This window comes from Mesocricetus auratus, unplaced genomic scaffold, assembly GCF_017639785.1.
Source record: "Mesocricetus auratus isolate SY011 unplaced genomic scaffold, BCM_Maur_2.0 Super-Scaffold_100003, whole genome shotgun sequence".
In the NCBI taxonomy this organism is placed as follows: Eukaryota; Metazoa; Chordata; class Mammalia; order Rodentia; family Cricetidae; genus Mesocricetus; species Mesocricetus auratus.
In genome coordinates this window covers 103,444,166-103,461,489 of record NW_024429188.1, presented here as the reverse complement: position 1 = coordinate 103,461,489, position 17,324 = coordinate 103,444,166, and the positions used below count along the sequence as shown (strand labels likewise).

Below are 17,324 nucleotides of genomic sequence, written 5' to 3'. Positions count from 1 at the left end.
TTTAAAGGGAGATTGATGTTGTTTTCATCTCCCAAGGGAAGGAATTCTTATAATAGTGCCAAAGATGATAGTATCATCTTCTAAAATAGCTTGAAGTGTGTTCTTTTGTGTATGTGTATGGTGTTGCATCCATGCATATGTGTGTACACATATGTGCTAAAGGTATATGCCAGGTGTCTTGCTCTATTGCTTTCCACATTATTTTTTGAGACAGGATCTTTCACTGAACCTGGAGCTCCAGGGGTCCTAATGTCTCTACCTCTCCAGCATGAGGATTATAGGTGGGCACTGTTCTGGCTTGATTTTCACTTGGGTGCTGGGTATCTGAACTCAAGCTCCTATGTTTGCAAGGCAAGTAATTTAATTGCTGAGCCATCTCCACACCACCTGAATTTTTTAATGATTTATTATTTTTTACACCCCGACCAAAGTTTGCTCCCTCCTCTCCTCTCAGTCCCCCCACTTCCTCTCTGCCCCCATCCACTTCTCCATTTCCATTCAGAAAAGGAAAGCCCCCCCCATGGATATCAACCAAACATGGCAGGTCAAGTTGTAGTAAGACTAGGCTCTTCCCCTCGTATTAAGGCTGGATAAGGCAATCCAATATGAGGAATAGTATCCCCAAAGGCAGCAAGAATCAGAGACAGTTCCTACTCTCCCTGTAGGAGTCCCAAAGAAGACAAAGCTATACAATTTTAACGTAAGTATGGAGTTCCTAGGTCAGTCTCAAGCAGGCTCTCTGGTTGTTGGTTCAGTCTCTGTGAGCCCCTATGAACCCAGGTTAGCTATTTCCGTGAATTATCTTATGATGGCCTTGACTCTTCTAACTCCTACAGTCCTTCCTTCCCCCTCTTCAGCAGGATTCCCTGAGCTCTGCCTAATGTTTGTCCAAGGGTCTCTGCGTCTGTCTGAAATTTCTTCTTTATCTAAAGTACTCATGGACTAGAGAACAGACTTTCAAGCCATTCAAAGACATAGGCACTTCTTTTTTTCATGAACTAGGGCTTGAATTCCATGTGATATATTCGAAAACCATGGATGGTCCTAAGAAACTCAAAATTTCTGTGTTGTGTTTTGCCTGAATGCACATACATGTATTATGTGCATGTCTGGTACCTGTTAAAGGCAGGCTTTGGATCCCCTGGGACTAGAGTTACAGATTGCTGTGAGCCCCCATGGTGGTGTCGGAAATTGAAGCCAGATCTGCTGCAAAAGTAGCAAGTGCTCTTAACTTCTGAGCCAATTTTCCAGCCTTTAAGGAACATTAAAGGCAAAAACTGAGAGAATTATTGAGCAAGTGTTGTGTGCTTTTAAATTATTTGACAATTCCATACATGTATATATTTTCATTATTTTTACCCATTAGATTTTACAAATTTGTTTATGCCACTGCACAAGTTATTAATCATTTCATAGCTGTTTGTGAAAAGACCATGAGTATTTTACCAAATATAAAAACTTGGAAAAATTGGTCAGGTTATGGGGACAGCATGTTCTAATTGAAACATGCTCGTGTGCGCACCATGCACACACCACACACACACAGAGAGAAAGAGAGAGGGAGGGAGGGAGGGAGGGAGAGATGCTAAGGTTGACAATGCTGACCATCAAGTCCAAAAAGATGGGGAATTGCCATATTTCCCACCTACAAATGGTAAGGAGCTTTTGCCAACCAGTGGTAACCCTTCTTAATTACCCAAACAACGGATCAGATGTACTGTTTAATGGCAGAGTCTGGATTTTCAAGTTTTGCTTTTCTGAGACAGGGTTTCACTATGAGACTGAGGCTGGCCTGAACCTATGGACCAGCCCAGGATGACCTTGGATTTGCAGCACCAAGACTCTGCCTCTCAAGGGTTGGGATTACAGGTATATGATGCCACTACAGTTAAAATTACACACTTCCCACCAAGACCTCTCTTGTCAGAGTTGTATACCTATTTATGTTGTAGAACTGCACATTCCAACCAATGTGTATAAAAGGCAAAGTATGCCTTTCTTTTAGAGATTGTCTCTAGTAAGTGTGTGTTTCAGCACTGATGCAGTTCACTGCTCCCAACAGAACTTCTCAACACTACATTATTAATAAGTTCACCAATACTGAATTGAGACACCTCGATCAAGGATGATTCATAATTGTGTTGGGGCAATCTGACATGGTACAATACTAGAAACTGTGATTCTAAAATAAAACACAAAGTATATTCCTAGGGAAAAAGTTCTTAATCTACAGGGGAATTCATGGACCTCTCCAAACTATATATAAGCTGTGTAATGCGTGTGCATACATCATTCAGGAGAGAGGCCTCATATCTTTAGTCATCCTCTAAACCAGCATATTCGACCTCTGATTACCTTCTCTTTGTTTTCAATAATTGAAGGTGTAGACCACATTGAATTCAGCTTGTACATCTTGGTTTAATAGAAAGAGGGTAAAAAAGAAAACAGGTAACTTTCAAGGATTGGGGAAAGGATCTAAAATGTTATTTATTTTGTGACTTTAGGACCATGTTGTAGTGCAGAATGGGGAAGGTTATCCCAGCTGGAAACAAGGACTGTGGGAGGAATCAAGTGATATTTGATTTAAAACCCTTATCAACTCAAGTCTAGATTTCAGTTTCTGCATATTATCAATTTATCTTTATTTCTGAATATCACAAACTCCAATTAGAATACTTTAAAAATATTCTTTTGCATGCATTTAACAAATCCAACAAAACGACAGATATCCAGTTTACTTGCACTGAAACTATGAAGTTTTAACTGAAGAACCAACAAACATATTTAAATTCATTGGTATAGATGAGAACAAAAACCTCAGACTTTAGTCTGATGGCATCCTACCACTATGCACATGTTGATGTAACACTACTACTGACCCTGAAGCACAGGCAAATAGAGACACAGGGCTCTCCCTAAAAAGCAAGTGGAAAGGATTACATTTCATCATCATCATCACTACTGAGGGCAAAGCTGCTGTCTGTGGACTGAGACCCATCTTCCTTCATATTCCCCACAGTCTCTCTCTCGTCAGAATCATCAAACAATTTCTCATTGGCACCTTCTTCCTCATCAAACAACTTCTCATTGGAATTATCTTCAAATAGCTTGTCATTGGTATCTTCATCTTGCTTTACATCTCTATCTTCTTCATCTTCCTTGTCATCTGAGTCATCAAAGAGCTTTTCATCTGTGTCATCTTCTTCCTCTTTGTCATCAGCATCTTCACACTCCTTTTCATCTTCTTCGTCCTCACTCTCATCAGACTCATCATCAAAGACCTTTTCATATACAACTTCTTCCTCTTCTCTGTCTTCCTCCTCCTCCTCCTCCTCCTCTTCCTTTTCCTCTGAGTCTCCCTCAAATTCTCTCTCAGAGCCTTCGTCACCTAACACTCTCTCAGAGACTTCATCAACTTCTGATTTGTCAGTGTCATTTTCTTCTGACTCTTTCTCAACATTTTCAGCGAGCTCCTTGTCAGAGGTATCCTGGTTGAAATCTTTTTTAACACCATTTTCTAATTCCTTGTCAGAGCCATCTTCAGACTGTTTTTCTGGGCTGTCTTCCTCAGATTCTCTCTCTGAGTCATCGTCTTCCGACTCTTTCTTGAGGCTCTCTTCCCCTTCCGACTCTCTGCTGAGCTCATTGTCTTCAGACTCTTTGGTCAGGCCATTCTTTTCAGAATTATCTTTGCCTTTCTTCTTAGATTCTCTTTCAGGGCCATTCTCTTGAGATCCCTTTTTAGGATAACCCTCTTCAAGCTTGCTCTCAGGGTGGCCTTCTTCACTCTCACTCTTGGGGTGGCCCTCTTCACCCTCTATCTTGGGGTGGCCCTCTTCACCCTCTATCTTGGGGTGGCCCTCTTCACCCTCTCTCTCAGGGTACCCTTCTTCAGACCTACCTTCTTTAGCATCTTTTTCAGAAGCATCTCCTTCAAATTCTCCCCCATCTTCTGCCTTTTCAAACTTCTTTTCATCGATAGGTTCTTCAAGAGCCATTCCAGTTGTAGCTTCCTGAGCACCTGTGGTAGATATGCTCAGGTGCTCTGAAAAATGCCTTACTCTGGAAGGCCCTGCCTTTTCTGAAGCACAGACGGAATCCATCCGCTGGAGGCCTCTGTTGGCCTCAGGGGCATTGAGGAAGGACTCCCAGCCTCTCAGCCTTTCCTCTCTCTCTCTTGAGGTCTCCTCTACCTGTGAATAAACAAAGACTAAGGTTAAGATGAGTGTTAGGCAAAAAGGAGCAACAACTTCTCTGGGAAGTTCTACTATTGACACAAGTACCCTGGTTCTATAAAGCAACTTTTCTAAAGCAATTCATGCACTTCCTTACTCTGGTCTTCAAAACTATATACCTGTTTACACAACTTTACACACAGTATACCTTAAAGGAAATCATGTAAATACATGTGACTATGCCAGTACGGTTGAAATGTTCCACTTCTTAAAACATTGCTATGGAAGTCTGTCTCTTTAACAAGAAAGATGAGGAATAGTTAACACTGCTCTATTCTTGTCATTCTGAGGTTAAAACCTCCAAATTTCAGACTTACAAACTGAGAAATGATAAGAATTTCTCTATCCTCCAATGCAAAACATTATTTACAAGATGTACTACAATACAGATTAAGCCAACCTGCAAACTAGATCTACAGTTGACAATGCAACAGTTCCTGGGCCCATGAGAGTTGCAGGATTTACCTGATAATCTGTAGTCCCATCCCAGGCTTCAGCAGTGATTTGACGGCCACCAAACCACCTTCCATCAAGAGTTTGAATACAATAATCAGCCTCCTCTGGTTCCCTGAAGGACACAGAGGCCACACCATCTGGGTGCCTCTAAAAAGACAACAAGAAGAAGGACTGAATGACAAGGTTAAAAATCAAATACACATTTCCTAAGACAGGCAAAGAGTAGTATTCTCCTGACACTCTGAACTAAAAGACTTATGAAATCTTTCTTCCCTTTTATTCCAGCCAGTGGTCAGCTGCTTCTTTAGTTTCATTTTGTCTAGCAAGAACCAGTACAGTGACCTTGTAAACGTTTCTGTTAACAACGCTACCCAAGAGGTAAGACGATGCGATTGTTTGAGTGTGAATTCAGGATTAAACCCCACCTGTCAGGAGCTGAACAAGCACTGAGCAAGGTCTTCTACATGACAAGATGTGGCTTCCTCATCTGTACAGCTAGTAGCTACCTACTTCAAAGGGTTCTGAGGATTAAGCAGCACAATGTAGAAAGCCCCTTGCAGCACACCCACAGTACATCACAAGAAATGGTCACTTAAGTACTTTGTATTAGTCTTGGAGGTACAGAGAAAAGTAAACAACAGTTTTTTTCCTTGACTGTGATCAGGTGAATAACAGAGAAAGGCAAGAACTTTGCGGAAAATAACATTCTATGCATTTTTATTCTAGTTGCTCTCACCTGATCACATACTCTTTAAGAGTCAGAAGGAAGGGAAATAAACTCAGCATATCAAAACAATCCAGGACTTGCCTTGTAAACCATATTCACTGAGTGAACTACTGCTGACAGATAGCAGGCCTGCGATAGAAAAGCACTAATCTAAAATCCAGGGCAATCAAAGTCACTTCCTCAGCTTGGAAAGATGTCAGGCTTTACTGGTGCAAGCCATGAACTTACATCAAACAGAAGGAGCTTCTTAATCTGTCCAAACTTTGAACATTCTACTCGAAGGTCTTCTCTAATCTCATTGAGCACCAATGGATCATCCTGCAAACACAAGCATGATTAAGATGGAGCTCCCTCCTTCTTACTTTAAGAACCAAATTGATTACTGTGGTAAATTAACATATGAAAAACAGTTAAAGTTAGGGTACATTTGTCTGCAGACTACAGTAATTAATGAAAAAACTCAAAATTAATTTAGATGACTTCACTTACTGCTACTGTTCAGTCTACTAACAATGAGAGGAAATGGAGAAGTATGACAGAGAGAAGGTCCACAGTATCAAAGGAAATCTATGTACTTATGCACGTGTATGCATGTATTGTTTTAAAGTACACAGTAAAATATTCTTGTTACTTTCCCACATGCAAGTGCTAAAAAAACAAAACAAAACACTGAAGCATTGCTGCTACCAGTTGCCGGTACTACTGCTGGTCTCCTATTCAGAAGGGATCTCCTCCCAGAAGTCTGAAAGGATTCAAGACTCCAAGTAAGGATAAACAGAACTCTTAAAGCTTCAGGGCATGTAAAGAGTCAGAAAGGAACACATCACCTCTATTCTACAGCAGCCTAATGCTTCCCTTCTCCACGATTCTTTAACCTAGTCAGCTATACATGGAACTTAATGACATAAACTTTACACTGACTGGGGTGGTGGAGAATGACCAAGTATGGTTACTGGGAAAGTCCTTACTACAATTAACCTCCCTAGATACATCTTGTTTTTTATTAAGGCTATAGAAATAGTAAGCTTACATGTAGCTTCTCACATTGCATATTTCTATTGGACTATGCTGATGTGCACAAAAAGAAATCTCCCTTCATGTTGGAGTTCTGATTCTCCATTTCAGGTGAAGTATTTTTAAGTAAGGCTTCAAACTGAGCACTGAACCCATCTGAAGTTACATTATAAAATTATCATTCATTATATTTACCCTAATTCCAGAGAGTATTTTTAGGTATGTTACTTCTAACATTACTCAAGTATTTGGAGTAAAACTATACCCTATCCTTCCAAATATAAGTTCTTTCTGATACTTTAGGGTAATCCAACAATGCTGCTTTTGTTTTCCCCTAAAAAGCCTAATGTTGGTGTCTGTTCTTTAGGTTCATAACCAGTCCTCAGTCAAACTAAACAGTTCCTAAAATTGCCCATGAACCCTTCTATCAGAAGTTACATAAAACACCAGACTATGCCTGGAATCCCAGCTCATGGGAAGTGGCAGGAGAATGGTGAGGCTAGTAAAACCTTGTCTACAAAACAAAAAAAATAAGAGAAATCATAGAACATCTATACAGCACTTTCAATGATTATACAGTTGTTCTACGTATCTGTATTACCTAACATAGTAGCTACTACATGTGTCTAGTATAACTGAGGAGGTGAATCTTAAAGGTTTGATAAGAATTTGTGGTGGCCAGAGTCTACTTTATTCCGATTGTGCAGGTCTAGACCGACATGACTTGAGGTTCAGATTCAGAAACTTTGAACAAAAAAGCAAGACAACAGTTGTCTTGCTTGTTAACAGGCTCTCTTCAAGCTCACATCAGGAGGTATGGAGATAAGGTTGAACTGTCCACTTTAAGGCCCTTGCTAAGGGGCTAAACTAAAACTACCATTTTGACACTGTTGACAATGTTAACAAAAAGAACAAGATTAAACACAGACTTCAACTAGAATGTTTCCAAATCTGAATTTTTACATTATGAACATTTTCCTTCCTTTTGTGCAACATACCATCATTAATTCCAGAACCAGACAGAGAAAACAAAAGTTGTACTTCCATTTCTGATAGCATCCATCTACACTAGCAGACTATATCAGAGGCACAATGAAGTGTAAACTATCCTGACAATTATTATTCATTTAACATCTCGTTCACTGGTTTGGGGGATTTTACATGAATATGAATATTCACTAAGGAACTTGGTGAAAAGGTGGTCCTGAAAAACAACCTCCACTATAAACATTGGATTTTTTAAGGATCAAACTTTTATTAGTAACACAAAGTTTTCAGATGCAAGTGTGGAACTGATATTCTCCATCAAAATCAGCTGGTGCTTACTGAACTGTACTACAAATCCAAAGGCCGTTCCCATCAATCTTAGAATTCAGATAGCAAGAAGCTGTGATTTTGGCCCATGGTATGGATATTAACTGTTTTATCTGGGATACAATCAAAAGAACACTGGGATAAATACACGGAGTTCCAAATACAGGCTTATTTTTGTTCTATTTTCCTATCCTACCCATGACTACAGGAATATGCCTTGACAAACATAGGGCATGGTAAGCTTTGCATTCTCTTGTAAGAAAACACCCCAGAATTTTTAGATGTTAAAACACCATTTCCTACCGCAAAATCCATGGGGTGAAACATATTTTTGATGATGACAACTCGCTCATGTCGCATCCGGGATGGTCCAGCTCTCCTCTCAGGTCTCCAATCCAACTGCCTAATGTAACAAAAAGTAACAGTAAACTGAAATCTGGCTTCAGATTTGTGGGAGAGAAAAGGGGAGGAATGTAATCCTTTAGTGAGAGTGTAATAACAGTCATTATCTGATTCTAACATAGTTTCACAGAAACTTTCTGAAGTTAAAAAAAAATTCTAGGCAGGGGACAAAAATACATACTCAGTATCTGAAATCCCCCACATGTGTTCTCTATCAAAGTAACTCATCTTACTAGATGCATATTGCAATTAGACTTCTAAAGCCTCCTATTGATATAGTATATACAACTTTCTAAGACGATAAAGAGGCATCCCTCAGTCATCAGTGGAGGACTGATTCCAAGACATACATGCCCAGCTGGACACCACAATCTTTGGCCATAGAGAACACTAATATAGGACACTACTGTATTGACTTACAGTCTATACCTATCTTCCTCGAGTACTATAATACCGTACACAAGGTAAATGATATGTAAGTAGCTGTCATGCTGCACTGTATAGACACTAATGACAAGAAAAAAAAATGCTATGTGTTTGGTACAATGAGTCCAAAAACAATTTTAAATGTGTATAATACAGCAAAGAACACACTGAATAGTACATCATGTATAGTATACCATATATTGCAGTGAATGGTGTACTACTGCTGGCTCTTTGCTATGTTTCATCCTGATACTGTTTGTAAAATTCATAGGTGTCTATTTTAACTAACCCTGCGAAAACATAGGACCACACATAGAAAACTTGATCATTTTATCATGAGTTTAAGCATAATGCTAGAATGTCAGCATAAGCCACTGGTAAAACAATTAATCAATTTGACTAATTCCCTAGAACTAGCATATTTCAAAATATGTTTAATAGCAAATTAATAGGAATGCGACTACACACACACACACACACATGCACACACACACACACACACACACACACACACATATATACACAGTAAATGCAGTGGTAAAACCTTCATCATTTCTAACTTTTACTAACAAACCTATATAAACAAATACAATTCATGGCAGTTGATTTCAATCTACTCTGAAAATGCAGTGAAGTCATGGTTCTGGAACATAAGCTTTAACTCTTCATTTGATGTTCAATACTGAGCTCAATTAAGTTCGGTTTTTTTACATCATTTATAATCACCTCCAAAATTAAGAGGGATTGAAAGCATAAAGGGTGGGGGACAAGAAGTGTGGGAAGAGGTGATGGAATTAGTTCAGTGATGCTGTTGATCATGAGCCTAGGACACAAGTAAAAGAAATCATCCCACAAAAAAAAAAACCTCCTCCTCATTACCAAATCAGCCCATGAGAGAGATTGCTGGTGACTCCTGATTAGCTAATGAAATTTTTTAGAATAATCTATGGATGTGTTTGATGGCATAAAATTAAGTAGTTAATACCAAAACATGCTTTAAAATATTTATATGAAGCTTTTCAAAACAAAGAAGAAGAATAATACAAACTTCTGTTGCAGAGATAGTTTCTTCTTATAATCTTTGCACTTCTTCTTCTTTTTTGAGGCATCATATTCGCCCTTCAGCTGGAACTTTGCCACCTCGACATGCAATTTGTAGCCTCTAATTTCATCTTCATCCAAAAGTTTTAATGCAAGTTCCACAGATTCTTTCTTTATAATGGTAAATAAAATAGTAAGTTGAGCACTGAAATGAAACTTGAGATTCTGATATAAGCAATGCCAGCTATCTACTTTGAGATAAAGAGTCCTAGAATATACATCAGGAAAGCTGTATTCAAAACACAGCTAAACCTCAAACACCTGTGTTAACTTAGGCACTTAATTAGTTCTCTGAACCCCAATTTCTCCATATGTAAAGAGCTAAAATAATATTTTCATCACAGAGTTCCTGACAAAATTAGATAAAAGAATATATGGAAAAAATTATTGGTTAATTTTTGTCTGCAGGAGTCCAAATTTCTCATCTGCAGAATGAGAGGAGATTTGAATAATTTCTATGGAATATATACCAGTTTTGAAACTCTGTAACATCTACTTAACAGTGGATGATGATTCAAGGAACTGGAAATAATACAGCCAACTTTTAATGCTCAGCTTCATCAAACTAAAATGTAGATCTGCAATAACATACTAAGTAGAAGGTAATTATTTAATGGCTTATATATTAAATGCATTTATGGATTCTAGGCCCTACACAAACAGAGTACTTATCACCCTTACTCAAACAGAGTCAAAGATCTAAAAGTATGAGGAATGCACATAGGACAACTGACCTCAGCTTGCTCAAATCAAATATGGATCCTGGAGTAATTAATGTTATTTTCTAAAGTGCAATTACTGGCTTAACAATTTGTTCTTTCAAGGGACCTAAGTTTTATATAAAGTGTTTCACAGGTTAATATTCTTCTTTAAAAATCCAATCATGAAGAGATGGCTCAACAGTTAAGAGCCCTTGCTACTTTTGCAGAGAACCCAAGTTCAGTTCCCAGCAGCCACAGTGGGTGGCTCACAACAATCTATAATTCCAGCTCCAGGGGATCCAACATCTGGCCTCTGCTGGCAACAGCATTCATGTGTACATAAATTCATGTGTGCGTGTGCACATACACACACAAATAAAAGAAAATATTTTTTTAAAGAACATGTCAACACCCTCCTCTTTGAAAAATTCACTTTACAGGTTTTAAGTCATCTTTGGGCGGGTAAAATTCTCAAATATTACAAAAAAATACAAAACTGTCATGACTGTGCCAGGGTCCACTAACCCATCTTGCTTAAGAAATAGATTAAAAGCTGATAACCCCAAAACCTTGCCAACTGAAACCTAATGTCTTCTGATCCCATTGTATACTGTCTACTAACTACACACCTAGGATAGTAGTATTATGATAATATGTTTTTCACTTTAATTTGTAGATATTTTCAGGTTCTGTGAAAAATTCCTATGTTATAATTGTGGCCATTTGTTTTGTGCCAAACAATAAGGGTTAATACATGCTCCTAAGGTGACCAGTGTTCCAGAAATGATAATGTTCTTTCACAACATGCAATCCCTGTGCAATTTATAGTAACAAGGCCACAAAAAATTTTGCAAATATCCATTTTAATTCTCTTATGTTGTTTTTAAAGCAGTAAGTATAATTCACCATCTCCTTTCCAGTCTAATTTCTGTAAAGAGCCAATAAGTAAATAGTTCAGGTTTTGAGGGTCAGAGGTTGATGCTGCAACCACTCACTGCTACTGATGAAACACAAAAACAGTCACACACATAGCCGTAAGTAAGTGTGGTTGTGTTCCGACAAAATTTTATTTACAAAAATATGTGGCAAGCTAGATTTTGCTAAAAACCCATTCCAATACACGAATAATGTCACTGGCATTTTTTTCTTCTCAGATTTTTAAACTGCTGATTACATGCACTGATGATGAGATCTTTACAGTGAGACTTTTTGTAGTTAAGAAAAGCCCCTCAATCACATATTTACATAACATTTTGACCTTGCAGCAAACAATTTCTTAAAACAAGCAAATAACCCTGGTGTTGCTAAGCTAACTTTTGGATTTTACTCTGTCTTACTCTATACTTCTTCTGTGTTATGTATTTGCATCCTTGGTCGAGTATACTACACATATATTAAAAATTTAAAAAGTTACCGGCATCCCCCATATACAGTCACAGTCTGAAATTTCAGTTTTCTCTTCTGCTTTGGATGGTCCTTGGTTTAGGTTAGCATCTGTAAAAGATTCTAGCCCTGGTTCCTGAGTTAAAATTGGAGAGACAAGAAACTTATCTGACCATATACCAACCTTTAGGTAACAGCAAAGCCCATCTCCTTTAAGATTTCCTTGATTATCTTTGTAAAGTTTGACCTTAAATTCTTCTGTCTGAGGATCTCTCATAATAATGCCAAATTTGGACATAAGCTGTATGAATTCATCCACTGTGATGTCTGGAGGCAGACCTGTAATTTCAAGAGAACAGCTTTATAGTATTTAATGAAGGTAAAAGCATTTTAACAACAAGAAACCTACAACTCAGGTGAGTGTAAAGCTGATTTTTGTAAATGAGTGCAAAAAGTTCCTATCTTAACTCTGAAGATCATTCATATCTTATGTATTAAAAATATACTGCAGTTATATTATGCTATGTTTCACTAAATCCGAAGAGACAGATTGATGTAAATTATCTAAGGCAGGCATACAGAACAGCATGCAAAATTGCATAATTTTTCTTGGTTCTGTACTAAGTAAATTCCTAGTTAACACAAACAGCTAAACAAAACACACTAAAAAGTAAAAGTAAAAATCGTTTAGCACAAAGTCTCAACACTAAATGTTTCCAACCTTAAAACTGCATTAAAAAGGGATAAATACCTGACACATATACATTTGTATTTCTATCTTCTTCCACATGGAACCATCCTAGAAATAAAAATGAAATAAATAAAATACTTGAAAAAACAAGAATCACATTATGAAATCTTAGCAGTGGCAGTTTCTTAAAACTTTTAGAATATTCTCTTTATTTAAAAAGATTAAGTCTAACTCAAATCACTTCCCAGCTTTCAAAATACATAAACTTTTTGACTGAAAATGTTTTAGGGCTCTCTCTGAAAAAGAAAAAGTCTATCTCAATTCTTAATGACTTTACACCTACATAAAAGTGAAAACTTACATTACTGTTCCTTCAATGCTATTATAATCCCCCCAAATGTAAAAAGTATTCACATATTTTCCTATTTCTTTTTTAAACCCAGGTTTTGCAAAACAGAACCACTTGCCTGGTTCGGCCTTTCTCTTTTCTCCCCTCTTTTTGGGGTCAGTGGTTTCCGGGATTTCTCTTTGTGGAGGTTCTTCCACAGTCTTTGTGTTGGGGTCCTGGACATTCACAGTAGAACTAGATGCACCATCATTAGAAAAGCCGTAATTAGCCTGATACGTAGCAATGAAATCTTCAGTGATCTAAATGGGTTAAGTCAGCACATATGAAGACATGGTTACTTCATGTGTTAATCAGCTGTACATTCAATAATATAATCTAAGACTTAAACAAGTGTTTATGCCAAGGGTAGTTGTAATAATTAATATATAATGTGAGAACAGTCACCTTTATAGAAACTGTAACATGAAAAAAGTATGAAACTATAAAAAAGTACTCTAACTGCCAACACAAAAAGAATGATAGAGAATTTTAAGTGATGCTCGCACCTTTTCTAGTTGTCTTATAAATTATTGCTTCTCCACAGTATATCTAAGGTGGCCAATACAGAAAACAAAAGAAGTATCAAATAATGAGACAGAGTAAAACCAAAAGTCAACTAGAAATCTAATTGTGGAATCCACTTTTGGATGCATGGATGACCAGATGCACAAAAATACATTCGTATACTAAGATGTTTGTGAACGAAGCTGGAAACTGCTAGAACACAAAATGCCCATTTTAGTTTGAGCACTAGTTCACAGAAGTGCTTAGTGACAGAACAAAATTAAAGAGAAGTCTCATACACACCCGTCGCCCTGGCTTTGCAGGGGAACACACTATTGCAGAGTGGCTGAATGGAGTTATAAGCTACGTGTATCACTCAGGCACGCATAAAAGTGAAAATTTAACCTCCCAAAGTTTGAAGAACTGTGGTTTTTTTTTTCGGCTTTACGAGACAGGGTTTCTCTGTATTGTTTTGGAGGCTGTCGGTCCAGCCCGGCCTCGAACTCATAGAGATCCGCCTGCCTCTGCCTCCTGAGTGCTGGGATTAAAAAATAAAGTTACCAAGTAACTGTTGTCGGACTATTAAAAGCGCTCAGAAGGTAGAAGAAATCACGACTACATTTAAACTGGCATTACAAGTCCAGAAAAGGGATAGTTAATTTGAACAATTCGGGGAGCTTGAGATACGGTCAAATATAAAATATGAAAGAATAGCTGAAATAATGTTTCAACTACACAATGGAGACGTATCCTTTAATACTAATGCCCCTCGGGGGCTAAGACTAACAGGGTACTTTCTCCATACAGTTTACACCGCCAGGCTTAACACGAGTTGTTTTATTTCCATGTTGAAATTAAACGCTTAGCAATTTCCAAGTACTCAAAACGAATGTAGAGCTCTTTTTCAACCATTTTCTGTGCTCTCCCGGTCATATTCCTGTGGTTACAAGGTTCAAACTTAGATGCCCTGCAACAAAATTTAGTAGAAAAATAAACCAAGATGCAAGGGAAGTTTATTCAATAGAGTGAGGTAAAAGCCTGATTTTTCAACCCCCTAGATCAACAAGCTGCATTTTATCCACAGCATGTACACTAAACATCTCCTAAGTTTGGCTATACAGGATAAAACTGTTACTAATGTGTTTTCCTGATGGTGGTTTTCCTTTTTGCAATAAGAAGCTGTCATCAATATAAGAACTGTGACCTTCACAAGAAATTAATAAGGCATAAAGAACATTTAAGGGACCACCGTAAGATTTTTCTTTCCTTTATACATCGGTACTGCAACAGACCGAACAGACGCATCATCAACCACCGGTTCAAGGACCTAGTACTTCAGAAGAGCAAACGTTAAAAGGGGTGTCCCGCAAGGGTGTCCAGGGAACCCCACAGCCCCGCTCCGCAGTGGCAGTCAAGCCACTCTTCCTTACCTTAGGAAACCAAGCCTTCTTATCGAGGTCCCACTCGTAGGGAGTGTCATCCGGCAGTTGTCCCACAGATTCGGTTTCTCCGGAGGGATCATTCTGGGTGTCCCCATCCTTAGGGTCTCCGTACAATTCCTGCATTCGCAACTGTTCGTCAAACTCGTCGTTGCCGCTTAAGTTGTTGCCACTCATGTTTCTCAGGTGGCCGCAGGAACGGCGATCAGAGAAGCGAAGAGGCAGAAATGACGCTGGAGAAGTGAGAGAAAGGGAGGTCGGCGGAGCTCAGACCGCGCGGTGCAGCCCCCTGGCCCGCCTCCCCGCAACGCCCCAGCAGTCCCTGGGAAGCCTCCGCCGCGCCGCGCCGCCCACGCCCCGCCCTCCCGCCCGGCCCACACGCGCGCGCACGCGCCTTCAAGCAGCCTTGGCAGTGGCCGCCACCCACCTGGCGGGTTCCGCGGGGCCTGGACGCCGCCGCCCGGTCCAGGGCGAAGCGGACGCCCGCACGCGCGCCGTCACCGCCGCCGTCGGCTCCGGAGGCAGCACAACTTCTTCCCGCCACGACGGGAAATTATCTGAGAACGAAGTCCGTCTCAAGCCGATGCAGTCGCCATTGCCCGCGCGCGTGGCGACGTAGCCGGTCGCGCTGACACGCCCACTCCTGCGTCAAAAGGCCGCGACGCCGGCGAGAGCCGGGGGGCGGGGCTCCAAGGGAGTGCTGCCGCTGGAGTGTCCGTACTCAGGAGAACACCGGATGGGGACGCAGCCTGCCGAAATCCACGATACCTCGGGAACCTTGGGCGCGGCGGGGTCCTCTGCACTTCGGACGAGGCAACAGCCTGAAAAGACGTGGGATTCTTACAGTAGAGCTGGCACTGGATGGGCTTTGCGGCAGTCACCATCTTGGGGAGGTGGGTGGGACCGTGGGACAAGTTTCTCCCGCTTCGCGAAAGCCTTGCGCTTCTTTCACGCAAAACCCCGCCCCCCGAAGGAACCAAATATTTAGTTTTTAAAGTCTTGCCCTACGGTACACACGGCTTTTGTTCATCTTAGTAACCCAAACCCGTAGCATGCTGTTTGGGGTCTAGAAGAGAGTGAGTGAATAAGTGAATGAACATGGGCTGAAGGACCCGTCACTTCCTAAGCTCACCCCCTTTTTATGCATCTGGTACCACCTTCCCTTCAGGCTACAGTTGGGGAGAGTAGCATTTGCCTGCGGCATACTGCAAGGTGTCAGAGATGCACAAGCCTGGAACTTGAAGCTGACTGTAAACATCCCCGTGTACAAATACCAGCTGGACCGTGTGGCTCCTCCGTTTCTTGTCTCTAAGAAAGGCAGCCCACTAACTACTGTAAGAACTTTTCCCCCAAAAAGTTCATGCGTCTCTAAAAGTGAAGGGGTCCATGTCTTAAAATAGGCAGGTATTTACTGAACTCCTAGTAAGTGCCAGGCGCTGGGGGATGTTCTGGGACAGCAGTCGTAAAGACAAGCACAGATCAAGGGAGACTCAGTTATGATTTGGCGAACAATGGAAGTATCAGATGCTGGGGATCATCGATCATTTTGTTTTCAGCATCCTTTTATACCCCAAAACTGGAAAGTTCCAAAGAGTTTTATTTTTTAATGTGGATTGCATATATCAACAATATTTGTTGCTGTAATATTAACTATGCAAGTAGATTTTTAATTCATTAAAGGTAGCAATGAATTCTATCTGTGTAAACATCCATATTATAACCCAAACTTGACAGTAAGAAAAAGCTTCCCAGAGGTTACTTCAATTCCAGTCACCTTTGCTTGTAAATACAGTGGTTGGGTTGGTTCTAGAGCACCCTGGCTCCTCACAGACCTGTGAATCTGATTTCAACATTAACCATGTTAATGTTGAAAAACAGTAGGTTTTTTTGTTTCCAAATACATGTATTTTTATGGTTTTTTTGTGGGGACAACAGACCTTGAGCAGAGACCCACTTCCCCATCAGCCTGGGAGTAGGCAGCTGTAAGACAATGTTTACTAAAAACAATACAATGCCTGGTGCAATAAGTTCCTGAAAAGGGCTGGCCCACGGGAACTGCCCTGACCTCCACCTTTTCCAAAGACTAACCGCCTCTTCTGACACACCCAAGTCAGTTTCTGGTGTCAGAGCAGAACCAGCCAGGGGTAAGGCAGGGAGCAGATGCTTTTCTGGAGGGAAGCCTTTCTTGGGAAGTTTTCTTGAGCCTTTTTGGGGCCTGCTTAAAGTTTTCTTTACATCGTTGACTGGTCTCTGTGTTGTCAATCCCAGACACCCTCCGCACATTCTCGGACTCAGGCTGTGCAGCGGGCGTGGCAATTGGAGGTCCCACCAAGATGTGAAATCGAGGTAAGTGGACAGGGTCGTCCCTTTTGCCAGCCAGGGACAGATGGGAGAAAATAGGAAAAGAAACGATGGGAAATAGTCCCTGGAAGTTTAAATTACAGTATCATGTAAAAAAGTTACTTGAAGAACAGGGGACTACAACCATGGAAGGCTTTTTAAAATGGATTGAATGAGCGAGTCCATGGTTCATTACTGGGGAA

The 17,324-nt window shown here is 40.1% G+C and overlaps 1 protein-coding gene across 1 annotated transcript; it reads right to left on the bottom strand.

Annotated features, from left to right (window-relative positions):
• Window positions 1-2,462: 2,462 nt before the first annotated feature.
• Htatsf1 (HIV-1 Tat specific factor 1) lies at window positions 2,463-15,348 on the bottom strand. Its single transcript, XM_013123999.3, has 10 exons — window positions 15,209-15,348; window positions 14,773-15,014; window positions 12,918-13,098; window positions 12,511-12,558; window positions 11,944-12,098; window positions 9,623-9,786; window positions 8,050-8,149; window positions 5,647-5,736; window positions 4,701-4,838; window positions 2,463-4,193 (listed from the first exon to the last, which is right to left on the bottom strand). The coding sequence occupies exons 2-10, from the start codon at window positions 14,956-14,958 to the stop codon at window positions 2,937-2,939; spliced, it is 2,319 nt and encodes a 772-aa protein (XP_012979453.1). The 5' UTR covers window positions 14,959-15,014; window positions 15,209-15,348; the 3' UTR covers window positions 2,463-2,936.
• Window positions 15,349-17,324: the final 1,976 nt, after the last annotated feature.

What these genes read in the sequence shown, in the direction of transcription:
- Htatsf1 (XM_013123999.3), bottom strand. Translation starts at nt 14,958, where the DNA reads ATGAGTGGCAACAACTTAAGCGGCAACGACGAGTTTGACGAACAGTTG. An exon ending in AGAAGGCTTGGTTTCCTAAG is followed by an intron (nt 13,099 to 14,772) that starts GTAAGGAAGAGT and finishes TAACCCATTTAG; the next exon opens with ATCACTGAAGATTTCATTGC. An exon ending in TACAAATGTATATGTGTCAG is followed by an intron (nt 12,099 to 12,510) that starts GTATTTATCCCT and finishes TTGAAATTACAG; the next exon opens with GTCTGCCTCCAGACATCACA.